This window comes from Gopherus flavomarginatus, chromosome 16 (genome assembly GCF_025201925.1).
Source record: "Gopherus flavomarginatus isolate rGopFla2 chromosome 16, rGopFla2.mat.asm, whole genome shotgun sequence".
Taxonomy (NCBI): domain Eukaryota; kingdom Metazoa; phylum Chordata; order Testudines; family Testudinidae; genus Gopherus; species Gopherus flavomarginatus.
The window spans coordinates 214,478-241,352 of record NC_066632.1 but is presented as its reverse complement, the minus strand read 5'-3'; the positions used below and the strand labels follow the sequence as shown (position 1 = coordinate 241,352).

The window sequence follows — 26,875 nt, the reverse complement described above, 5'->3', positions numbered from 1 at the left end:
CGAATTCTCCACCTTCCCATTGCACTGTTGATTATTGAATCACTTGGGGATAGTCATGAACAGACCCACAGCAGCGTTGACTCTGCCTGTCCATCATTTTGTACTACACCCATAAGCTTGGTAGCTGAGCGCTTTAAAAAACCATAGCTCTCACACTTTAAATGTAGCTGGTGGTTCTCCTTTCACAATCAGCCCAGTGACACGGTCTCTGTGGGGTTCTAGGAATGCAGAAACACAGGAACAGCCAACTCAGTTCAGAGCGGGCACCCAGAGAGCCTCACTTCAAATGGTGGCTGGTGAAGGCACCAGCGACCCTGCAGTGGCTGTTATGAGATAAAGTGCCCCCTGGAAAGCTCCTCCTAACTCCCAGTAGATGCAGGTTGGCTTATGGCAGGTAGTATTAGAACAACTGTCAAAGATACAGCAATGGAGACATTCCCATAAGCTTTTTTTACTAACAGTAACAATTACAGTGCAGCCAGGAACACTGCAAACTGCAAAAAAGTGCAGGGAGCTAGGCCAAGGCCACCCCTCTTACATGCAGTGTCTCATACGCTCACTTTATTTATACCACGGTCCCTTTGTGCCCCTCTGGCACTGCAGAGGGGCCTTCCTGTAAATGGGAATCAGCAGCTTACTGTTCATCTTGGGCCAATCTTCAAATGTGCGTGCCTAAAGGCGGGCACCAATAGGAGCTGCATGGGCTAAGACCATCTGAAAACAAGCCAACTTATCCACCAGCTCAGTCTCTAACCTTAGGCTTGCAAGTTAGAAAATTTTGGCCCTAGTTTAAGGTTTCTGCTACTATCTCAATTGAATTGATGTCATTAACCTTCCCTCCCACCACAGTTTCAAGGGGCCCAGATCCAAATCTGGCTGCAAAGGGGGTCTGTTCAAAAGCACCCTTGAAAGTTGGGCTCTTGAGCTGTAGTATGCACTGCATACAAGCAAGGTGAGCCCTGGATGAGCCTTTTCCCTTCTGTTCCCGATGTAGCATTCACACCCATATGCTGTGCACAAGAGCAACTGTCAGATGACTAACTGTGATTCCCAGAGCAACCTGTATTCAGGAAACTCACCTGATGTCTGTGACTAGCACGCATGTATGCTTATATCTGCCAAAACAAATATTGCCTGTGTGTATGATTTACAGGGCACAATGGAAAGCTTCTCACACAGGGAAATACTGCAGGAAAGACCCGATGTACAGTCAGTGCGATTTTTCTTTCCTGAATTACCTCTGTTGGGCATGCACTTTCTGTGGCAGAAAGAAGCCAGGCTTTGCAACTACATTAAAGCATGTCCCAAGACACAAAGAAAGAAAAAGGTTTTTTGAGCCATTGCTTTACTGACCTCATAATCCTCTAAGCCCTGACTTTCTCCTTGCTAGCCTTAGACAACTGTCCTCTGCCTAGCACAGGTGTTCTCTACTTGTTAAAAATAATGCTAGACTTCTGCTGCTCCCAACTGCTTGATACTGAGCAACAATAGGTGAGAACTGAAAATACTTGCTACCCTCCTAGAGGAGCAGAGGTGTCTCTGCAGAGTTTGGCCTCCTAAGGGTCTCCCTTTCAGTTGGCCCTGCTCACAATACTACAGCTGTTTTACTATCCAGCCATCACCCGAGTCACTGAATTTCAGAAGGATGGGTGAGCCTTTGGGATCGTCACAATTTCCCCCTAAACAATTCCTCATCTCTCCCCCTTCTTCCAGTTTTTGTTCCAACAAACAAAATTTGCACCACACCTTCAATGTTAGCCTCCTTTCAGAAATGCCCTTGTATGACTTTAGGTAGTAAATTGCTTAAGGAATTCCAGCTCGCCAGCAAGGCACGACCCCTCATTCCTGGAACCACGTGGCCTGGCTTTGATCAAGCTGTGTGTTCTCACATATCCCGTATCTGATCCCTTAAAAATAGCTCGTAAGTGTCTATTCCTTCCTTCCACCCAATGTTCAACGAGTCTGTAATGGCCACATGCATCTCTGACATCTAGAACAATACAATGCTGACCAATTTCAGGCTGCAGGAAGATTTTCTCATTAGAAGTTTGAAAAAGTAGACAATGAAACTTCAAAGAGAGGTTCATACTTCAACATTAGAAATCCATTATTTTTCTTCTTGAGATGAAGAGAGTGAGGGATGCTAGCTTTGCTGTCAATATTGCCTTCTTTGTTGTCTTGAGCACTGAGCTAAGACAACTGAGGTGAAATGAACAGCACAGGTCCAATGTGTCATGAATGCAGTGTGACAAAGAACAAAACTCACATGCACTTGACAGCATCTCATTCATGTGCAATGAGAAAGTTATTTCTGGAGTCGGTAAGTTGCCTCTAGGAATCTAACATTTTAGTAGAGAACATCACAACTTGCTCTGCAAAGTATGTTGTTAGACACACAGAAAGAAGAATGGGAAATGTAACATAAAAGGGTAATTCCTGTCCCCATGTATTTAGATAAAGTCTTTGTGTTTCCTGGAAAGTGAATTTCTTGTACAGAATACCCTTTTGATCATGTGGATTCCATATAGACCATTTATTTCCATTGCTAGGTGGTTTGTATCTGCACCTGCCAATCCTGTCTCACTGATTCTCCCTTTCCTTTCAGGTTTCATCTGACATCATTTTCCACTCTTGCTTCCATGATTCTCATTTTCCCTCTCCTATATCTATTAGATCTACTTGGAAATCAGCTAGATTTCTAAGGGTTAAATCACTCAGGAAGAGAAACCTCATTAAAGATTCAAGCCACTCTCTTTCCATTCAGAATGAGTGAGAACTGTCATTCAGAGGCTTGTTTCCATAGGAGATTTGGGTCATGTCTCTCTCTTTATATAAACTGACTGGATTGGGTTGGGGAGGTGCATTCTGAAGAGGAAGAATAAATCATAGGCTGAATTTTTGCATAGTCATTACTCAACCCTCCAACTCCATTGTTACAAGCTCTAAGGCAGGGCACCAAGAGGGGAGTGTCTGGCTGGCACAAGGCATTAGAATCAACAAGAACTCATGTACAACAATCCGTCACTGCTAATACAGGTGTGGTTTTCAGGCTAGTTTTAAATAAACTTGTAAAAAAATACAGAAAAACAAAGATGAGCTTCTATATGGTGGCAATAAAATGTCAAATAAAGAAAAATTATTATTATTAGCTTCCCTTCCTCCACTGAGACACCTGCAGGAAACCACTTGTAAGAGTGGACTTTATTGCTTGCTGTAACATAGTGCAACAGCTGCAGCCCAGCAGACTGGTTGAGGTCAGGCGAGTTAGCCGAGTTCTCTGGGAGGAATGTGCACAACTTATTAAAGGCCTGATTGGGCATAAAAGCCAACTGCAGTTCTTGAAGGGCTGCGTGTCACTTCATCCACTACAAAGATTCATTCATAACCAGCATGCAGCACAGTCAATGTTTTTTCCCCTGGAAATAATTTTAGTACCAATTCCACAGCTAAACACCATAACTAATGTACACTTTTAACTCTTTTTCCCTGTTAATAAAAGAAAGCCTGGACAAATATTTCTAAGATAATTTTGCTTTGCTTTTCAGACAAAGGAACTTTTATTGCCTTGCTGCTTCAAGGCTTTTTGCAGAACCTTAGGAAAATTGTTAGGTTTGTACTGGGCCCAGCAGACCATCAGTGACAAATCCCCAGGAGTCTACAAATATAGGACCCACCTCATTGCTAGTGGAAATTGGCCACTGATTTCAATGGAGCTGTGCTAATCTGCACCCGCGGCGAATTTAGCCCATAAAGCCCAGGGGGCAACTGCAGCTGTTCCACAGGGTTAATCTCTTTTCTTTTTGGTGGAAAATATTTAGATACAAAAATCCTCTGCTAATCAAGCAAAGCACTGCCCATTTTCTCTCAGCTGGAAGTTTAAAAGGTAACATATCTCTTCCAGCATGGCTAAGCTATGCAACATATTTGAAAGCTGTTTCTTACTTGTATCTGGACTTCTGAGCCACAGTTGATGACAGTCATCTAACTAAACAGAAGTAACTACGATTGGAACATTGGACATGACAGAAGCCACAACAAATTTCCATCGGCTTCCATATTGGCATAGCAATCCCCCAAACAAGACTGGACCCGAGCCTGAGACATGCGGATGTCAATGGGAGTTGAGGGAGCTCAGCACCTGACAGGATCAGGCTCTTTGTGTGTTAAAGGTTACAGGTGTTGGTCTACCTCCGCTCCCACTGGCGCCAAGGGAGCAGACTCAGCCCAATGCGGAGTGCTTTTGCAAATCTCACCCTAAAGTTTTGTTAAGGACATGGAAGAAGTTCGGAGAATTGTTTAGACTCCCACACAGCCAGTGTCATAAATATTCTCTCTATAGCAAAACGTCTGCCTCCAGTAGGGGGCGCAAAAATGACAATCACAACTTCGATCATCGCAGTGTTCACGTAGGTGTCAAGAGCCGAATACTCTGGTGCCATAACTCCACTGAAATCAGCGGAGTTACTCTAGCAGAGAATTTGGCTCTAAGCATATTGATGGTGAGAAATGCTTCTTGTTTCTGTGCTGCGCGGAGACAAAAGAGGTCTTGGTTTGCCTTCAAGACCACATTTGAAATGATGGTGTTTACATGCTATTTGAACTGAGGGTTATGCTACAAATTGCACATTAAAATCTAGGGGAAAGTGCTGATTGCCTCAGATTCCAACACAAGGCGGTCGAAGGGCTCTTAGTGAGTGGAAAAGGTTAGTTTCATAGGAACATGACTCACTGCATCTTCATGAATAGGCAATGAATCTGCAGTCAAGACTATAAAGTACTGTGCTGCACACTGAACAGAACAACGCCGCTATTGGAGCTTCTAGCTGCAGCTTAACTCTCCAGCTCAGGAAAGTGGTATGTGCTCCTCGGACATTCTGGAAAAGCCCACAATACTTGGAAATTCAGTAACAGACACACCAGCAAAGCAGCAAACTGCTTCTCATAAAGGAATTCACATAAACTGCATCTTCCCTAGAGACACCTTAAAGAGAACAGGATTTTCAAAATCTGTGGGTGAGAAGTCTCTCACTCAAAAGTCTCAAGTAAAGCTCTTGCAGATTTCAATAAGTAAGGACAGATTAAGCAAGAGGACTTTGGGCTTTGGCCCTGGAATACCACAGCACTGGAATGACCATTCCTGTAGGTAGTAATACTGAAGAACTAAGACAATACATGTAGAAATACTCATACAAGTGTCTTGGTTAACGTGGAGCATGCCTTTTGGAGGCTACTAAATTAAATCAACAGTGCTGTTAAAAACAGCACCTCTTTAATAGTGGGTATGTAACTCAAAGTCTGTGCCAAGCAAGGCACTGCTCTGCACTGCCTTAATAGCTTTTCGCCCCATTCTGCTGACGCCACTCTTTATTCAAACATTTATGCTTTCGAACAAGTTTATTTTTTTTAAATGTTCTTCTGCTTGACAAACAGATCACCCTGGGTCTCTGCTCTCGGGTGGTTGCTATGGAGCAGCGTGAATGACCCCTGAGCTAGGCTCCTACAGGGAGGAGTCCATGGTAGAATGGCCGTTCTGAGAGAGAATCCTGCGTTTCGTGACGTTGGACTTGACCGATGCAGGAGAGTATTTAGGATTCCTGTAGCAGATAAAGCAGAGGATCTTCCAGAAGGTGCTACGCATCTCATTGTCCCGATAGGAGTAGACAATGGCATTGATGAGCGAATTGATCTCTGCCAGCAAGAGGACATACTTCTCCAATGCCAGCACATTGCAGCTCTCGCAGGCCAGGCCGTCCAGCAGGAGCAGCACCTGCCCTGGAGTCCAGCAGATAACGAAGGCGCCTGGGAAAAGAAGAAAAACTGTTAAGGACTCCTGCCTCTGACTTGCTGGAGGTCAGGGCCTTGGGTGATTCACCTGCCTCCACAGCTGGTCAGGAAATGTCATGTCCCCCATGTCCCTCCAACAAAACAAGGAAAATGAGATTAAAAAGATATATTCAAGTTTTTGGTTTTCAGAGCTGGTTAACTATAGCAGGCTATTTCTGGCAGTCAAGTATCAGAGGGGTAGCTGTGTTATTCTGGATCTGCAAAAAGCAACAATGAGTCCGGTGGCACCTTATAGACTAACAGACGTATTGGAGCATGAGCTTTCGTGGGTGAATGCCCACTTTATCTGACGCAAGTCGAAAGACGAAAGCTCATGCTCCAATACTTTTTGTTAGTCTATAAGGTGCCACAGGACTCTTTGTTGCTCATTTCTGGCAGAAATGTCTGTTTCTGCAAAAAAGACATTTTCTGTCAAAAAGTCATTTTAAATGGAAAATTTTCAGCTAGCTCCAATCACTGCTTTTATGTCAGTTTTGCTATCAATATGACGAAGTTAATAAAACCGACTTACTCACCATGGGAAGGGGAGCGGGTTACTAAACGCAGTTGTTTACTGCTAAGTTGACAAAAGCAAATAAATGCACATGGGAGGAAATAACAGAACAATTTATATACCTTACAGGTTTCTACAGTAACACTGTCAACTCTGAGAAAAGACCTGGGCATCATTGTGTGCAGCTCAATGAAGACCTCTGCTCAAATATGCAGCTTCCGTGAAACAAACAAACAAAATAGAGATGATTAAGTAATAATATGGAAAATATTCCAACACAATTACATAAATCAGTGGTTCATCATCTGGAATCCTGGGTGCAGTACTGGTCACCCTGTCTAAAAAAACAACATTGCAAAATTAGAGTGGGTTCAGAGAAGGGTGAGGAGCATGATCAAAGGCCTGGAAAAATTCTGTTCTGAAGAGAGATTGAAAAGCTTGGCATTGTAGAGAAGAGAAGATGTGATATGCCCACACCTTGAGTACTGCGTGCAGTTCTGATCACATCCTTTCAAAAAGATATGTGTGATCTGGTAAAGAAGCAGAGAAGGAAAACTACAATTATTAGAGGTATGGAACAGCTTCCATATGAGGACAGATTTAAAAAACTGGAACTGTTTAGCTTAGAAAAGAGATAATTAAGGGGAGATATGATATAGGTCCATAATATCATGAATGATTTGGAGAAAGTGAATAAGGAAATGTTATTTACCCCTTCACTTAACACAGGAACTAGGAGTCACGTGAAATAAAACGTCTGTTAGTCTATAAGGTGCCACAGGATTCTTTGGTGAAATAAACAGGCAGCAGATTAAAATAAACTAAAGGAAGTCTACCTCTACTCCGATATAACGCTGTCCTCGGGAGCCAAAAAATCTTACCGTGTTATAGGTGAAACCGCGTTCTATCGAACTTGCTTTGATCCTCCAGAGCGCACAGCCCCACCCTCCAGAGCACTGCTTTACCGCTTTATATCCGAATTTGTGTTATGTTGGGTCATGTTATATTGGGGTAGAGCTGTACTTCACACAGCGCAGTCAACCTGTAAAACTTCCTGCCAGTGAGAATGTGTGAAGGCCAAAAGTATAACTCAGTTCAAAAAAAGATTAGATAAGTTCATGGAGGATAGGTCCGTCAATGGCTATTACCCAAGATACCCCATGCTCTGGGTGTCCCTAAACCCCCAACTGCGAGAAGCTGGGACTGGACAACAGGGGATGGATCACTTAAAGTGCCCTGGTTTGTTCATTCCCTCTGAAGCACCTAGCACCAGCCTCTGTCAGAAGACAGGATACTGGGCTAGATGGACCATTGATCTGACCCAGTATGGCCGTTCTTTTATTCTTAGGGTCATTTCCCTTTATTTCTCTAATTTGATCAGACTGGGAACAAAGATATTTGTTTGGGGACTCAAATCATAGACACATTCTGTACATATAGGGACAGTAACTCGGGAATGTCTATTCATCCTGTCTCATAACACAAGGACTGGGGGATATTCAGGAAAACTGAATGGTGGCAAATTCAAAACTAAGGAAAGTATATACTTGTTCACACACAATAATATAGTGGAATTCATTGCTACGAAGTTTCATTGAAGACAATTGCTCAGCAGGATTCCAAATAAAGGGTTGGCCATTCATAGGCATAACAAGGATATCCATAATTATAATAGCGAGGATTAAACAAATCACCAAGCATTTTGGAAACTATCTAAATTCTCCTGCTTTAGGACATGAGCCTGATTCTCTGGCTATAAGGAATCAATAACTTCCCTTGGGGGTAGGTTATCCCATCACTTCCTTCTGCGGGGCTTCTTGCATCTTTCCCTAGTCTGAGATGGAAGGCAGTACTGGCTGGGTGGCTAGGTCCAGGGCCGCCCGGGGGGAGGGGGCGAAGGGAGGAGCAAGTGGGGCAATTTGCCCCAGGCCCTGCACAGGCCCCCATGAGAGTTTTTTTGGGCCCCTGGAGCGGGGTCCTTCAGTCGCTCCGGGGGCCCCGGAAAACTCTCACAGGGCCTGAGCCCCTGGAGCTTCTTCTGATCTGGGTCTTTGGCGTCAATTCGGCAGCGGGGGTTGGGGGGGCCTGAATCCTCTGGGTGGCCCTGATTAGGTCTGCCTGTTCCTGGCAATTCCTGTATTCCTTCTGAAGCTCTTCTGAAGAGATCCATGTCGCTCGAAAGCTTGTCTCTTTCACCAACAGAAGTTGGTCCAATAAAAGATATTACCTCACCCACCTTGTCTCTCTAATATCCTGGGACCAACATGGCTACACCACTGCAAACTACTGTTTGGGAAATCCTTTAGCAGAAGGAGTTTGAAGGACAAAGGATGGCCATTCTGTCGATGAATGAGGCAGAGGGGGAGAGGAAGGAATTTCTAGGGTGATTATTGTGCATTCTGAACCCCCTACTATTTGCAGTTGTGTTTTTAGTTCTGAGGCTGCCGTAAACCACGCGCTCCTTTGCTAGCATTCTTGTTACACCGGGAGTGTATCCTGGCCTGTCTCCGGGGGGAGGGTGGGACAGAAGGAACAGTGCTCACTGGGAGCTTTTCAACTACACCCTTTACTGGAAATCGTCTGCTAGGAAGAAAAACGACCACCGAGGGTGCTGCAAAATGAGAGACTGACTCTGAACCCTTTCATTAACAGAAACAGGGGGAAAGGCAGCACTGGTGGGGGGTCAGGGCAGCAGCTGCTTTCTGGGCAAGGCTGGGTTTCTCTGCAACTCCAATAAACTTCCTTCCAGGGTCATTGCTTTGGTCCTAATTTCAGAGAGAGGAGGAGGGGGAACAAAGAGAAATTTGCACTCAGCTGAACAGCAGCCTTTAGAGAAAGTATGCACACTGCTGCATCACGAAGGGAGGGCTGATGCCCCCAGCTTGTGAAAGCCTGTCTCCAGCCCATGCACGCTGGGCCAAATTCTCCAGGGCTTAGTGCCCACAACCGGGGCCAAGTTCTCTAAAGAGCTCTATTGCCCTTCAGCATCTCAACAAAGGGGCTGGACTCTCAATGGTGTGCTGCACCCAACGTACCAGCCTCTTCTGTCTGAACACCCGTACCCATGTTTTGGTGCCTGAATGGGAGCTAAGTTCTTTGGAAAAATCTGACTACCCATTTTGGCCCACTGACAACCTCGTTGAGGCTGTTGGGCCCTGTCCTGTGATCTCACTCTCATTTCCCAGTTACAAAAGCTCTGTCTAGGGGCTCATACACACAGGAAAGGTATTTCAGCAAAAGGTAGGGTGTGAATTTAATTCATTACCTCTGTTCTGGGCTAAGAGCTTGCATGAGACTCTTATTCTGGAATAAGAGTGTTCACACGGGGAGCTCTTCTGGGTAGCTACTGGTAATCCAAGCCCCTAAATATCATCTAGAACAGTGGTCTCCAAACATTTTTGATTGCACACCCCAACAGTGAAAAATTTTTGAGCACGCACCCCCAACATATGTATATTTATTTATGTATAAATTATATACACGTACTACTATACTAATATTATGTACATTATAAAACATACCAAAAAATAGAAATTAAAAAAGGATGAGATAAAGATGAAAAACAATATCTTTAAAATAATTTTTATTGTATTTTATTTATTAACGGTACAAAACCCCTTTTTGCTCTCACAAAAATAATATTAATAATATTTTTTAGTGAGAGCAATGTGATTGAATATGCTTCATTATTTCTGAAAATCTTAGTTTAACACTTTGTGATACAGCAATTCAAAGGTCTGGGAGGGAGTTAGGGTACAGGTGGGTGCTCAGGGTCAGGTGCGGGGTCTGGGATGGAGTTAGGGTGTGGGAGGTGGCTCAGGGTGAGGTGCAGGGTCTGGGAGGGAATTAGGGTGCGGGATGGGGCTAAGGGTGGGGGCTCAGGGTCTGGGAGGGAGTTAGGGTGCAGGAAGGCACTCAGGGTGGGGGTGCAGGAGGACGCTCAGGGCTGGGGTAGGCAGGAGGTGCAGAGCACTTACCTAGGGTATCTCCTGTTTGGTGCAGGGGGTGTGCAGGTGGCTCTGCACAGCACGGCACTGCCCCCATGGCCGCGATTCCGGGAGCTCCAACCCACCACCACCAGGCAGGCCCACCCAGAACGCAGGGGCTTTAGGGGCTAAGGGGGCTCTGAGGCCATGGCCTGCAGCTCTGAAGCCCCTTTCGGACTGTGACCCTGTGACCACGGGCCAGAGGACTCCAGAGGAGCAGGGGCAGCCGCGCAGCCAGCAGCCGGAGAGAAGCGGCCACTTCTCTCCAGCTGGCTTTGAAGGGGAAAGCGCCGCTTCTCTCCAGCTGCTGGCTGCACGTCTGCCCCATGGGTTGAAGGACTGAAGGCCGCATTCTGAAAGGGGCTTTAGAGCTGCAGGACAGGGCTCCGGGGGCCCCTTTAGCCTAGGGTCCTGCAGCCCCTAAAGCCCGTGCGTTCTGGGTGGCCCTGCCTGCGGTGGGGCAGGATAGCTTCTCCGCTCGCTCATTCCCTCCCTCCTCTGGCTGCCCCCTTCCCCCCCCCGGCAGTGCTCCTCCTGCCATGCCCCCCAATGGATCGTCTTGCGCACCCCACTTTGGAGACCACTGACCTACTAGACAGAAACCCATGAGCTTTAGGAAAGTCCATATTTGCCATCACTATGGATAAGTGATTGAAAAACCCACCCATTCACCGTGCTCCCCCTAATACAAAACAAAACACTCTTCCAACCCAAAAGCATCTTTCACATGCCCCATATTGACAGTTCCCTGAAGATGATCCATTTCAGAAGCTTTCCCTCTTCATCATCATCACACACACTCTTTCCCCACACAGAACTCCTGAACACTGACATTAACCAGATGCTTTTGGCTTCCTTTATTGACCAATAAGCTGTCTCAGTCTTGCTGTTTCCCAAATTTTACAGAGCAAGCACGGGGGGGGGGGGGGGAATCATTGAGCCAAGTCTCTGTGGATGCGACTGGAGTAGAGTCAATCAGAGTTGCAGCAGCAGAGAATATGGCCTGGTTATGAACCCCCTGGTGCTGTCTGCAGCTGCTGGGATCTCTCGCGGGCAGTCGCAGGTCTGTCTTTAGAAGAACAGAGAGGCACACAGGGCCGGATCAGGCACTAGAAGGTCAAGGAAGCCCTCCTCCCATCACCTTGCCCTGGCCCACGCGAGTGCCTCACACCATCCTTGTGCTCAGGCCAGGGCCGAGACTTCCTGGGCACCCAAGGGACCCTGCGTCATGCACACACACGCCCACAAGCCTAAAGAAGAATGGGCTCTCTCACTGTCAGAGCCACGCAAACAGCTCTGACCCTGTCCTGACTCCACTGAAATCCCCAAAGGGCTCAGGCTGCACGGACTCCACCAAGACTGTTATCTGCAGCGGCACCATTAGGACATGGCTTTCGTCCATGCTGTCTGGACTGAGGAATAACGTCTCCCCTTGGGCTCAATTTGAGCACAGACGGGAGTCTGGTCAGCAGTGAATCTGCTCTGCAGTTCCCTCAGGGTCAGGGGCCAGGACTCAGGAAAAATTCTGCTGTTGATGTCAAGGGCAGCAAGACTGGGCCTTTCCTTACCCATATGCTGCATCTTCCCTGTCTCCTCCAGTCCGCCACTTCTGCGTCGGAGCTTTGCACCCTCTTTTTAACAGCTGTAGCCTACACAATTCTGACACACAGCCTCACACAGCAGTCACACACTTACTGCCCCTGAAGGTCTCTGACCCTCCCTCCCTGTTAACACACCTACCAGCCACCACACCCTCCAATGAGTAAAGGGCAAAATATGTCTCTCTGCACAGTCCAGGTTTGCAGAAGGCTGCGGAGCCGGGCTAAGGGGATGGAAATGGGTTTTCGCAGAGCAGAAAATCTCTGCATTAGTGGCTCTGGCAGTACCCTGCTGAGCCCTATCATTAATGCGTATTTCTCAGCTTTGAGTAGTAAAAAAAAGGTCTCCCCCTCCCCCACTTGCTCAGCTATCTGGGTGAAGAGCTGAGCTGTCATTTTCTCCCTGATGTCAGTCCCGTGGTGATGGCAGAAGCCAGGGTTTCACTGCAAAGATTCCAAGGGCTTTGGCCAATTTCTCTCCGTCTGCCTCCATAGAGCCCTCATGTGATGAGCAGAAGGCCCCCAACTCCTCACAAAGTGCTGATCGCTTCCTCTTAGCCACCAGTCCCAGCTCCCTGCAAATCTGCACAGAGCCACTCCTCCAGTCTCACCTTGCTTCCAGTTCAAGGAGCAAGGAAAGGCTTGAAAGAGGATCCTAGCAGCAGAAAGATGGGTCAGGTCTGGATTTTCCCCACCACCTTAGACACCCAGGTAAGAACCCCTGCTGGCAGCCAGAAATCCTTCCTCCTTCCCAGCATGATGCCTCGAAGTCACACTGAAATGATCAGTCCCTGTAACATCCACCCAGGATGGAGTTAGCGACTGTTCTAGGAGAGTGGGAAATAATTCACCCTGTTCCTGAATGGGCAAAATAAAACAAACAAAATGTGTTCCAGCCCTGCTGAAATTGGCCCAGAAATCAATCAGATGCTGTAGACATCATGGGCATGCTGCTGGCAGCAGAACACGGGGTGGGGGGAGGGCGCATGCAGCTAAGGCGGGAAAAGACACAATCTGTAGCACAGCCTTAGCAAGTTGCAACAGGATGCAAGCGCTAATTCTCCTCCAGCAGAGACACACCAAGGAACCACACAACTCAGATTCCTGCTGCCCCTTCCCCCTCCTAGCTCTGCCAGCAGGAGTCTGCAGGGAGTAGCTTCTTTGTTTTCAGCTTGAAGGTTTCCCTGACTGAGCAAATTCTGTACTTACCAGGAGAGATCTGCAAGCTGGGGAGCATGACCACAGGCTCAGATGTGAGCTAGGCTGCAGAGGCTAGGGTGATCAAATAGCAAGTGCGAAAAATCAGGAGAGGGGATGGGAGGTAACAGCACCTATATGAGACAAAGCCCCAAATATCAGGACTGTCCCTATAAAATCGGGATACCTGGTCACCCTAGCAGAGGCACTTAACATGTTTGTTTATTTCATTTTATTAAGCACTTTGGATCATGAAAGATGGGACAGCAAGTAATAAAAATCAGAAAATTTCCCTGCACACTGCAGGGAAGCCCTGGCACTTCAATACTGATAGACTGCACTTAGGCACTGGCACTGCAGCCTGAATGGTTATAATTATAAATAATATTCCACCTATGTCTGATGCCTTTCAGCCCAAACTCCCTAATGACCTTTAGAGACTATATACACTCAGAAACACTAACTTGCAGCTGCTTCTGGGGTGCAGGGCAGCAGTCGCAATGCATAACACTGGCCAAGGAGACTGGGACAAACCTTGGGCCAGATTCTCTTGGTTTACTTTGCCAGATCTCTGCTGCATTCGATGGAGCTTCACCAATTTATACCAGCAGGGAGTTTGGCCCATGGGCTCTCACAGAGACCACTGCCTGGCGGCTTTAATGTTTCTGCAGAGCAGACAGTGCCTGGTGTTTCAGGGTCTCTGCAATGATATAATTTTCAGAGCAGTTTCAGTAAAAACCTCAGGCGGGACCCAGGCCAGGAGTGTCAAAGACCCTATGGGAGTTACATGCACAAATCCCACTGACTTTGGACCAGAGTGGGGCACAAACCTCCCCGGCCCATTTGAAAATACCAGAATGAAACCTGGTTTCATCATCCTTATCCCCTTTTACTGCAGGAGATGTAGCTGCCGACTCCATGGGTGCTCCGGGGAGACAAAAAAGAGTGGGTGTTCAGTGCCCTCCAACGGCCACACACCGACCAGCTCCTCCTCCTCCAGCGCCTTTTGCCCACCGCTGATCAGCTGTTTGGCGGCAGGCAGATGACGCTGGGGGGAAGGGGAGGAATGGGGGGGTGAGAAGCAGAGTGGGGGTGGAGCCTCATGGGAAGGGGCAGAGTGGAGGCAGGAAAAGGCAAGGTGAGAGTGGGACCTTAGGGGAAGAAGCAGAGTGGGGGTGGGGCCTCAAGGCTGAGTGGGGCTGGAGTACACCCAGGGAAAGCTGAAAGTCGGTGCCTGTGGCAGGAGAGACGGACTGTTTCTCTAGAAGCCACCACACCACTACAGCTGCTCCCAGCTCCACTGGCGTCCATAGTCAATTCCCCCCCTTAGAAGAGCAGAACACTTCGAACAGAGCATGTGTCTGCCAAAGTGCCCCCCACCCCCAGACAGCCAGGCACGGGGTGTGATATTAATACACTGCTCACGTTTCCCGTCTGCGCTGGCCAAAGCTCAGCATTTGCTCTCTGACGGAACACCACATCATCTTCCCCCACAACCTCCAGCTCTTTGAAGAGCCACAGCTGCCAGCCATGTTCACAGAGAATGGAGATAAGGGCCTCTCAGGGCTGCAGTCCCCTCCTAAGTACCTCTTAGAGGTGCTCCAATTAGAAGCCGGGGAAAATGCCAAACTCATCCCTTTAGCTTGGCCTTCCCTCAACAACTGTGAAGAAAGGAAAGGTAGAAGGAAAGGGACAGACAGGAGTGAGGCAAGGAGTGAAAGGAAGAATAAATAAATCATCATTTCTCCATGTGGCTGTCAGGAGGAAGGTGGGCCCGTGATGGATTTTATACTGTGCGTGGTGATTCTGGAAAGCATTCAGATGCTATAGCGTAGGTAGAGCTTGTAATGGATTTATTTTCTTCGCACTGATGGTTAGTCCAATGATTATGGAACAAGGTATGTTGACCGCCCCAGAAGTTTCAATACCTAACACCATGCTAGAAGGGTGCATAAGTTCTGCTATCTAGGATCAACTGTATCTGATAACTTCACTCTAGGTAAGGAGCTGAATTCTCGAATTGGAAAGGCAGCTACTCCATTCAGCCAACCGACTGCATGTGTGGTACATAACAGAAAACTAACATGGAGCACCCAGATACATATCTACCAGACATGCATTTTAAGCATGAGGGTGGGACCTGGACCACAAACAGCAAGTGTGAGAGAAGGCTAAATACGTTTCACACCCACTGTCTTCACCATATTCTAAATATCAAGTGAGAAACCAAAGTTCCTGATGTCACTACTCTGGACATCTTCACCAGATGGATGATCGACACATTCCAGATGATCTCCTGTATGAAGGATCGGCAGATGCTCCAAGGCCACTGGGCCAACCTAAGCTCAGGTTCACGGACATTTGCAAGAGGGACTTGAAACCCTTCAAAATCAACACCCCAAGCTGGGAAGATGCAGCATGGAACAGGCTACCCTGCAGTCAAAGAGGTTGAAGAGAGATGGTGCAGAGAGAGCAAAGATGAAAGTGCAACAGGTCTCAAGTGCTTGCAGTGCTCCAGCTCCATCCTCTGACCCTATGCTTTACACCTGCACTGTCTGTGGCAAGGACTGTCACTTGTGAACTGGACTTCCTTAGTCACTTGTGATGTTGCAGCATTACACAGAGTAACAAAACTGCTTTGGCACCGACACCAGTCTTTCGAGACAGACGGTTGCAACAGACAGCTGGCGATCAACTCCTCTACATAATACTGGTTGCGCCACTAAAACGCATTTAGGACACGAATAAAAAAAAAACAACAGCCCTCTTTTTACAGGGCAGCAGGCTGGATTCTTAGCCCCTCCACTGTCCCTTAAGCCAACAGGTCTGAGGACTCTCCCAGCCTGAAGGAATCCGCCAGTGGCATATGTATGGCATAGCTGGATCTATGTGCCCTCATTGCAGCCCCCAGTGTGTGATGGAGGCACTGGGGGAGAGTCAGGAAAAGGGGCGACAGCCATAGCGTACTGGCACCTCAGTGTTCCCCAAAACCCCAGTGGGAGCCATTGCAGTTGCATGTAGGTTAGAGCAGTCCTGAGGCTGCTCTAAGTTACACTACAGGCCAAACCATTCCCCAGGAGAGCAGGAGGGTGGCTCACAACTACCTCCCCCCATCTCAGCTGTACTGGACACCTCCTTCCCGCTCTCACTCCCCAACACGTGGGCAGACAAGGGAAGGAGCCCCATCGCACCATGCAGAGCGGGAAGCAACTTACTGAGAATGATGATGACGGTTTTGATGAGATTGATCATGGTCTCCTTGTAGCGGGGGTGGAAGCTAGTGTGCTTGGACATGCGTGTCATCTTCCTCTTGACATAGACAAAGATGTGAGTGTAGACGACCACCATGATCAGGAAGATGACCAGGTTGGAAAGGGCCCAAAATGTCAAGTAGCTCCTGCTGTAGAGGGGCGCCATCCTGGAGCAGTTGCCCAGGTCGCACAGGCAGTGCCAGCCATAGGATGGGATGAGACCCAGCAGCAGGGCTGTGACCCAAATGCAGATGATCAGGATCACCACCCGCTGGTTGGACATGGAGCTGTGCAGCTGCATAGTGAAGACAGTCTGGTGCCTCTCCACTGCGATGGCCAGCAGGTTCACCACCGAGGCAGTCAGGCTGGTGTCCAGGAGGCTCTGCCGGATGAACCAGGTCCTGAGGGAAAGCCCTGCTGTCCTGGGCCCCGTGTGGAACATGAGGAACATGTAGGCAATGCCCGCGAAGAGGTCCGCTGCTGCCAGGTTCCCCAGCAGGTAGTAGATGGGGTAGTGGAAGCGCCGGTTGATAATGATGGCGCTGATGACCAGCAGGTTGGTCAGGAGCACGATGACGCTGACTGTCAGGCCCAGGGCAACGACCAAGACATCCTTGGTCCTCCAGTAGGAGGTCAGCTCCTTCCGGCTGTTGTTGTAGAAAAACCCCACACTCTCGTTGTAGTAGCAGTGCTTCATCTTTACCGTCCTTGAGGACAGGAGAGAGTCATGTTAGTTCAGCCACTGGCACACAAAGCAGCCCGTTTATAGCCCCTGAGAGACGCACTGAGCTAATACTCTACGGCCTGGTCTACACTTCACATAGCACTCAGCTGGGGAAACTTTTGCAGTGCCATGGTTAGGCTGACTGAACCCCTGGTGCAGACACAGCTAAGTCGACAGAATAATTCTCCCATTGATCTAGTTACTGCTCTCAGAGAGGTGGATATACACCATGATGAAAGAACTGCTGCTGTAGTCAATGTCTCCGTGGCAGCAGCACAGCTGTGTCACTGTAGTATTTCTAGGGTAGACCTACCCTAAGATACAAAACAGGAAAAAGCATACATAGAACAAACCTCAGCATCTGCTACAGATCTGAGTCTAATTAAAGTGAAATAGGGTGAACAAGAACCGGAAGCCATCTGAGCTGCTGACACATCAGCCCTTCCCCCATGTCCCGTAAACCAGCTGCCTGATTCACCTTTGCCTCGTGCAGTCATTCACTACAGTTCAGGGTGAACACAAATTCGCTGCACTAGTGTAAATGGCTGCACAAGACACTGGGCTGCAGGGGCCTGCAGAGTACAACCGACTCCAGGAAAATTATGCTGAGGATGCAGCACAACTCCGGAAACAGATCAGGCCTCAGAGATTTGCCCCAATCTGATAAAGGATTCCTCCTCAGGAATATCTGCTTCCCAACCAAGCAGCTATATGTGGGAGACAGAACTGCAATTGTTATTGTTGCTCCAGCTGCTCTACTTCAAAAATTGAAAATAAAGCACATAACACAGACATTTATCAGTCAAACATCAAGCAAAAATCTGACAAAACCTTTGATTCCCTGCAGCTGTCATCCACCCCGAAGCACCGCGGCTCCTGGCTTGGCGAGTGCCCAGCTCTTAAATTGGTTGAGCTTATTTTGCTGCTCAATGCCTCATGGTGACTCCCAGCTGGTCCTGAACTCCACTCTTTTCCCAGGTCTTACTAATCCTTCTAGAGGGGGTGGGCACTGCAAGACTAGTCTGTCAAGGGGCAGATGAGTACTCAGAGTCTGGGCTCTAACACAGAGACTGGCCAAAGATGCTAAACTGCTGCAGAAGGTCAGCAAAATATATCAGGGGGCTGGATAACTTCATTGGCACTAACACCCAGGGAAGACATTGGTACCAAGGCAATTGAATCTCATACTCCAGGGTATCAACTAATCCTGTGCCTGGGTCAGGGAGCAACTCTCCCCCTCCCCACCCCCATGCTGAGCAGGAGCCTGAGCCAAGGTCCACTGAAGACCCTGGAAAGGCTGAGAGGCTCCAGCTGCACTCTAGCATTGGGAAAGGCTGTTCACCTTTCCTTGAAAAGCATCAGGAACACCGTGCTGGTGGAAGCAGGATATGGGACTAGCTGGGCTGTGGTCTCCAGGGTGATAAATCCCACACACTGAAGCACGTACCTCTTTCAGATTTTAAAATATGCTTCTTGATCGCCCTGTGGAAGCCCAAATCAGCAATCTGGGTGAAGTCAATGGGGATCAGGTACCCAGAGCAGATGCAAAGTCAGACTCTAAAAATGGAAGCTAATTTATTTGGAAAACACACTAAACATTTTAGGGAATTATCCCAATCAGTGCCATGCGGCATTAGAGTGCTGACTCAAACAGTGACAGTTATCAACACAGAAATAGGTCTGTCTTCTCTGGAAGAGAAGATTTACTTCTCGGGATGTTTGCATCCTTGGCTAAGCAGGGCTCGACCTTTCCTTCGATAGTCTCCTCTGCAGCTACAGCGATCCAGAGCAGCTTCCCTGCCTCTCCTCCATTATTTTCCAAAACAAATGTGAAACAACCACTTTTGCCTTGGCCTAAGCCTTTTCGTCCCCCCGTCCCCCCTCATTACTTGCTGCTATTTAGCCATACGCAGTATCTGAGTTGCAGTTTGCATAGGAGAAGCTGAACAAGATGAAGGTGCCTGGCATCTAATGTAATTTCAAGCCCCATCACTTCCTTCTGCAGCCAACATCCTAGGCTGAGTGGCACAAAATGTTTGTGTTGGAGAAGCCAGTGTTTGTGTTTTGTAGCTATTCAGAAGCTCTCCCCTGGCACCTGCCTGCATGAGTTTCCCCTGCTGTGTGGCTTGAGATCGGGATAATGAGGAGTTTATTAAGAATTCTAACCTCATTACAGGACTATGAAATAACAGCCCCATAAACAAGCAAGTGAGATCAGGAAAACCCTGACTATTACACACAAAAACCTCCCAGCATCTTCGTTGTCTAACACAGGAGTTCTCTGGACAAATTTTTTGGTGGCCTCAGAGTGTGGCCACCAACTCTTGCTGGTGGCCGCTCCCACACTTTTCCCTAAAATACTTAATTAGCTTTTGGGAAAACAAATAAATACGCACATGTAGGTGTCCAAATCATTGTAATTTATTTATTGCTAGATAGTAAGTCTGTTGTGAAAAATGATATTAACAAACATACAAATATCATTTTTCACAGCAGACCTAATCATCCCTGGCAAGCCAGGGGACAAATTAAGTCCCAGATGGAGTGTTGGGAAGGCTATGGGGGTCAGGGGAGCTGGGGGAAGCAGTGGGGGATTGGCACCTGAAGCCCTGTGACCAGATCCTGAAGCCCTGTGGCCGGAGGATGAGGTCCAGGGACAGAACCTGAAGCCTGAGGCCTGCCACTGCACAGCCAGAGCCCAGGGCTGGAGCCTGAAGCCCTGCAGCCAGAGCTTGCTGCCCCGCCACCCCAGGACTGAAGCTCAAAGCCTGAGCCCCACCACCCCACAGAAGGTGGGGAACTCACTGGCTGCCTGTTCCTATAGCACTGTGCCCCAGGTGACTCCACTGGGGGGCAGGGCCCAACCCTGCTGCTGGCCCCAGCAACCAACACCAGGACGGTGCATCCAGAAGCAGCAGGGAGGAGGCTCTACTCCCTTCTCCCCTCCCCCAAAAAAAATCACAGCTCAGGAGGCTGTGGCCGCAGGAAAAGCCCCTGGTGGCTGCATTTGAGAAAGCTTGAAAATTGGGACTGCGCTGCCTGCAGCAGAGGGAAGGGTGGAGGGAAGCTCAGCTCAGCTCAGAGCCAGAGAGGCCATTAACATCTGCCCCAAATTCTGCATTTATTTTTCCTTCTCTAGCACCTTCCATCTCAAGCTTCTAAGGTCGGGCTTCACAGATGTGAACTCACTAATCCTCCCTGCTCTCTGTTGGTATCCCCATTCTGCAGATGAAGGTAATGGAAACACAGAGGTAAAATGGCTCACTTAAAACCACACAGCAAGCCTGATGGAGAAGGGAACAGAACCCCCATGAGTCCTGACTTGCAGTCCCTTACGTGAGACAGTCCCTTTAATGAGGCTGAGAGCAGAACCCAGGAGTCCTCATTCACGGTACCCCACTCCAGTAAACAACACTGCCTCCTCTTCCCGGATGTTTCAGAGTCTACTCGTGTAGGACAGCAGGATTCGATCTGCTCACAATATTGTTAGTAACATGGTAATGAGGTTACTACAGCCAATCCAAGCTGGTTATCACCTGTGCCCCACCTGCCTCTCCCCACGCAGTCTGCTAATTGTGCAAACATGCAGAATGGACAGGCCTGGAATTTGAGAACATAAACACAACACAGAAGCAGCCAGATTCAAAAGCTCAGCTAAAGCCAGTCTCTTGATCTATCCACTTAGGTCTTGTCTAGACTGCCACTTTACAGCGCTGCAACTTTCTCGCTCGGGTGTGAAACCCGAGTGCCGCAAGTTTCAGCGCTGTAAGGTGGCAGCGTAGCCAGTGCAGCCGTGCTGGGAGCCATGCTCCCAGCACTGGTAGCTATGCTCCCCTCGTGGACATGGTTTTTCTCTCCCAGCGCTGGTGCCCCAACTACAGCCACATTAAAGTGCTGACGCGGCAGCACTGTAACGTTGCTAGTGAAGACAGACCCTTATAGGCACGGCTCCGATTCCTAGAGAGTCTTGGCTCAGCACAAACATTGGTGAATTTAACTTACCACACCCCAGGGAGGTAGGTGAGTATCATCACCCCCATTTTTACAAAGACACAGAGCAGTGGTGTGGGCCTGTCCTGCGGTAGAGTCACAAATGGCATAACCACAAGCCTGTGCAATGCTGTAACCACAAGCCTGTGCTTCTCCCTTTGGAGCCGGCAGCAGGCAGCTGAGGTATATGCAGACCTTACACACTACCATGCATACAGGAGCGGTGCCAGGGTTTTTGGTGCCCTAGGCAGGGGTCCTTCCACGCTCCCGATCTTCGGGGCACTTTGGCGGCAGGTCCCGGAACGAGTGAAGGACCGGCCGCAGAATTGCCGTCGCCGACCCACAGCGCAGAAGGATCCCCCGCCGCTGAATTGCCGCCGAGGGTGGCAAATCCTCCCAAATCCTGGCGCCCTAGGTGACTGCCTAGGTTGCCTAAATGGAAGCGCCGGCCCTGCATGCATATGTTCCAGGGCAGCAACTGGTCCAATCACAACTCAGTTGGGGGTGGGAGTCCGTTATGATCTGAAAGAGTGGGGAAATCTTAAAACACCTGAAGGCTTGATCAGCAAGAGGAAGGAAAGATAGGAAGAAAGATTAGGGCTAGACAGAGAAAACCACTGGAGGTGACAGACAGCTAGAGAGCTCCCTGGGGGAGGATGGGGAGGAGTCTCTTAGGGAATGGAATTGGTTAGAGGCTCACACATGTTACTTCACACACCAGCAAGGCCCAGGCTGTAAGCATCTCCCTCCTCAGCCATTTGCAAAACCATAAACCAGCCAAAACAAAGGGGGAAACTTTAGCAGAAGAAATAACAATGCTCTTCTCTGCAGAAAGTCAGTCCCCTGGCACCAGTAGTGCCCTGGGGGAGGGGGATAAAAGGGTGTCAGCCATGCACATAAGCAGGGAGTTGGACTAGATCATCTCCTGAGGTCCCTTCCGACTCTAATAATCTATGATTCTATACATCAACCAGCTGTTTGCATGGGAAACAGGTTTCACATGCATTTGATTCAATTGACATTTTGCTGTGAAATGGTTTCAATCTATCCTTACTTTTTCCATAGTGAACGACATAGGTGCTTAGATACTATGTGGAGTGCAAGACAGATAGATAAATACTGGCCTCTAAGCAGTATTCACTGAACACACCAACTCATACACCCAGCGCAGATTAATTCTATCAGAAGGATACTAAAAATAATAATACCACACGTGTGTTAATCCATGTGGCATCCAGTTTCAGTCTTTTTCAAGCCTGAGAGACAAAAAGCATATTGAGATAATGTTATGTTGAATTTCCAACAGATAATGGAGACCAATCATATTTTGTTCAGAGGATTAAGATTTCAGCAACTATTTATAAGCAATGCTCTTGTAGCACTGTTGGTCAAAGACAGGGGTAGTCTATTTTTTGTCAATGTCCACATTCTAGAGAAAACAACAAAAATAATGATATTCATAAATAATAATAAGCAAATAAAAAGATTTCAGGGTCTGTTCAAAAGCATCTGGTGGTTCGGATTTGGCCTGTGGTCCGCCTATTGACTACTCTGGTCCCAGGATACTAGAGAGACAAGCTGGGTGAGATAATACCTTTTATAGGACCAACTTGTGTAGGCGAGAAAGCTTGTCTCCAATAAAAGATATTACCTCGCTCTGCTTGTCTCTTCAGCAACTATTTGACAGGCCCAATAAACTTTGCTATGCACACTGCATGCTTTCATGGTTCCCTGGGTAATTGCAAAGGGTCTTTCCAGCGGCACTGAAATTGTATCAGTTTGCCTCCACTTTCCCTTCACTGAGTTCTGCGGCAATCTGGAAGCCTACTTTCGCCATCTCCGACTCAAAGAATACTTTCAGGACAACACTGAACTGCGCACTGATACACAGGTACCCTCCCACCAACAGCACAAGAAGAAGAACTCCACATGGACTCCTCCTGAGGGTCAAAATGACACTCTGGACCTATACATAGAATGCTTCTGCCAACATGCACAGGCAGAAATTGTGGAAAAACAACATCGCTTGCCTCATAACCTAAGTTGTGCAGAATGCAATGCCATCCACAGCCTCAGAAACCACCCTGACTTTATAATCAAAGAGGCTGATAAAGGAGGTGCTGTTGTCATCATGAACAGGTCTGACTACCAAAAGGAGGCCGCCAGACAACTCTCAATACCAAATTCTACAGGCCACTTCCCTCAGATCCCACTGAGGAATACACTAAGAAACTGCACCATCTACTCAGGACACTCCCTACACTAACACCGGAACAAATCAACACACCCTTAGAACTCCGACCAGTGTTATTCTATCTACTACCCAAGATCCACAAACCCGGAAATCCTGGATGCCCCATCATCTCGGGCATTGGCACTCTCACTGAAGGACTGTCTGGATATGTGGACTCTACTCAGACTCTATGCCACCAGCACTCCCAGCTATCTCCGTGACACCACTGATTTCCTGAGGAAACTACAATGCATTGGTGACCTTCCAGAAAACACCATCCTAGCCACCATGGATGTAGAGGCTCTCTACACAAACATCCCACACACAGATGGAACACAAGCTGTCTGGAACAGTATCCCTGATGATGCCACAGCACAATTGGTTGCTGAGCTCTGTGCCTTTATCCTCACACACAACTATTTTAAATTTGATGACAATATATACCTCCAGATCATGGCATCGCTATGGGCACCCGCCTGGCCCCACAATATGCCAACATTTATATGGGTGACCTGGAACAACGCTTCCTCAGCTCTCGTCCACTCGTGCCCCTTCTCTACCTATGCTACATTGATGACATCTGCATCATCTGGACCCATGGGAAGGAGACTCTGGAAAAATTCCACCACTATTTCAACAGCTTCCACCCCACCATCAACCTCAGCCTGGACCAACCTACACAGGAGGTGCACTTCCTAGACACCACGGTGCAAATAAGTGATGGCCAAACTAACACCACCCTATACCGAAAACCTACCGACCACTATGCCTACCTTCATGCCTCCAGCTTCCATCCCGGGCACACCACACGATCCATTGTCTACAGCCAAGCACTGAGGTAAAACCGCATCTGCTCTAACCACTCAGACAGAGACCAACACCTACAAAATCTCCACCAAGCATTCTCAAAACTACAATACCCGCACAAGGAAATAAGGAAACAGATCAACAGAGCCAGACGTGTACCCAGAAGCCTCCTACTGCAAGACAAACCCAAGAAAGAAACCAACAGGACTCCACTGGCCATCACATACAGTCCCCAGCTAAAACCCCTACAACGCATCATCGGGGATCTACAACCCATCCTGGACAATGATCCCACACTTTCACAGGCCTTGGGTGGCAGGCCAGTCCTCACCCACAGACAACCTGCCAACCTGAAGCATATTCTCACCAGTAACTGCACACTGCACCACAGTAACTAACTCAGGAACCAATCCATGCAACAAACCTCGATGCCAACTCTGCCCACATATTTACACCAGCGACACCATCACAGGACCTAACCAGATCAGCCACACCATCACTGGTTCATTCACCTGCACATCCACCAATGTAATATACGCCATCCTCTGCCAAGTACATTGGCCAAACTGGACAGTCTCTACGGAAAAGGACAAATGGACACAAATCCGATATTAGGAATGGCAATATACAAAAACCTGTAGGAGAACACTTCAACCTCCCTGGCCACACAACAGCAGATCTGAAGGTGGCCATCCTGCAGCAAAAAAAACTTCAGGACCAGACTTCAAAGAGAAACTGCTGAGCTTCAGTTCATCTGCAAATTTGACACCATCAGCTCAGGATTAAACAAAGACTGTGAATGGCTTGCCAACTACAGAACCAGTTTCTCCTCCCTTGGTTTTCATACCTCAGCTGCTAGAAGAGGGCCTCATCCTCCCTGATTGAACTAACCTTGTTATCTCTAGCCTGCTTCTTGCTTGCACATCTATACCTGCCCCTGGAAATTTCCGCTATATGCATCCAACAAAGTGAGTATTCACCCACGAAAGCTCATGCTCCAAAACGTCTGTTAGTCTATAAGGTGCCACAGGACTCTTTGCTACTTTCACTGAGAACATGTCTGCAAGTGAGCAAAGCCCCAGTTCCTCTTTACCCAGCTGCATAAGTACAGTCTGTATGTGTAGCATCCAAGACTGGAAAACCAGTTCATCAGCATTCGTCTAAATGACAGGGTCTTAAACATGGCTTTAGACAAACACCCAGCTAGAGAACATGGAAAGTTTCAGAGAGCATTGCCAACTCCCCCTGAAATGTAAAGAAGTTACAGGCTAAACCTGGGCAAACCAGTGACCAGGGTGGGGTCCAGGTGCTGACAAGTAATTGCTTATGTTCCTAGGAGCTTCCCTGACATCTCAGGGGCAGCTTTGCAATTAGGAAACCGACCTTGGAACACAGCATCAAGGGCGGAGATCACCACAAACCACCAGTATACAAAACAGACTAAACAAAAGGAACCCAGCAGCAAGCAAATGGACAATCAGGCCAGCGTCAAGATGCACAAAGGATATGCTTGTTTCTGTTGTTGAGTGCATGGCCATTCGCTTTCCAGATAGGGCCTCGCAAAGCCCGGTGTTCACCGGAGGTCACTTATTTGGTAAAAACAGCTGCAGACGGCCATTGTTTATCCCCAAACCCTCTTTCCCCATCACATCATCTAGAACTCGTTATGCGGTTCCCTCCCTTTAATCAACCATTGCTAGTAAGTGACCTTGCAGGCAATGCTGCCGAAAGAAATTCTCACTCCATACCCACAGTCCTGTGGGATGTCACTAGGAGCTCTTCCTGTTAAAGAAGTGCACAGGGCGCCTCACTTCCTTGCATTACATGGGAATTCCTCACCTGAGACACACTTCCTTCTTTACTCTCACAGCTAAAGCTGTGACAGGTTCACAGCAAGTTCACAATCATTATTTTAACAGAAAATAAAAATGCCTACACATCCTGGCTTTTCGTTTCTTAATGTTCAGTAACACTGGCCTCTCTCCTTCGGGTCTGGAAAGGCATTTGGTGCAGATGACTGGACCACTGATAGTCAATGTAGTATGGAAATGAGCAACAATGAATAGCTGAAATTCTGCTCCAACTAATAATCACAATCAATACAGATCAAACCAGAACAATGGAGCTACTGCAGAGCTAGTATTCTTCTCTGAACAGAGCCCACTGCAATACAAACTTATGTTGTCAGAAATTCAAAAAGCCGATTTTAAAAAAAACCTTAGTCACTACAGTGTTTTACTCCAAAGAATAACGTTCTTACCTGAAAGCACAGCCACTGCATCAAAATCTGACAGTTAGCATTGGTCTCCCCAGCACAAGCCAGAGCTGCTATTCAGCAAGGAGATGGACGACTTCATCCCTGGAAGTCAGACAGAGGCTCCTCCAAGCAAGAAGGCAGCCTGTGCCAATAGAAAAGTTTAAGACAAATGTGCTATACCTCCAAAGTCTGTCACAGGCACCTCTGAAACACTGACTCCTGAGAGGCAACTTTGCAAGAGCTTTCTGAAAAGAGCCCATCCTTCTTTGTGCCCTCCCCTAGGCGGGCCTTACCAAGCCACAGACATCTGCCAAGCAGCAGGCTTTATCCACCCAGGAACTGTAATCTGAGTCTTTTACTAGCTTGATCTAGGCTGCAAAGCCATTTTCCAAGCACCTCCACTTCTGGAGGCACTGGTCTGGCACTAGAGGGGACAAGTTGCTCAGATCTGCACTCTTGGTGCTGTGTTTTTGCTCACTGTATGGATGGGCACAG

The 26,875-nt window shown here is 48.0% G+C and overlaps 1 protein-coding gene across 2 annotated transcripts; it reads right to left on the bottom strand.

Moving 5' to 3' along the window:
* Positions 1-4,162: 4,162 nt before the first annotated feature.
* On the bottom strand, positions 4,163-26,585 carry LPAR2 (lysophosphatidic acid receptor 2). Of its 2 annotated transcripts, none has more exons than XM_050924780.1 (3): positions 26,384-26,585; positions 16,334-17,076; positions 4,163-5,799 (listed from the first exon to the last, which is right to left on the bottom strand). In XM_050924780.1, exons 2-3 carry the CDS (start codon positions 17,064-17,066, stop codon positions 5,498-5,500), a joined length of 1,035 nt encoding a protein of 344 aa, XP_050780737.1. In that variant the 5' UTR covers positions 17,067-17,076; positions 26,384-26,585; the 3' UTR covers positions 4,163-5,497. The 2 variants fall into 2 exon arrangements, with proteins under 2 accessions (XP_050780737.1, XP_050780738.1); XM_050924781.1 differs by lacking the exon at positions 4,163-5,799 and adding an exon at positions 6,477-6,552.
* Positions 26,586-26,875: the final 290 nt, after the last annotated feature.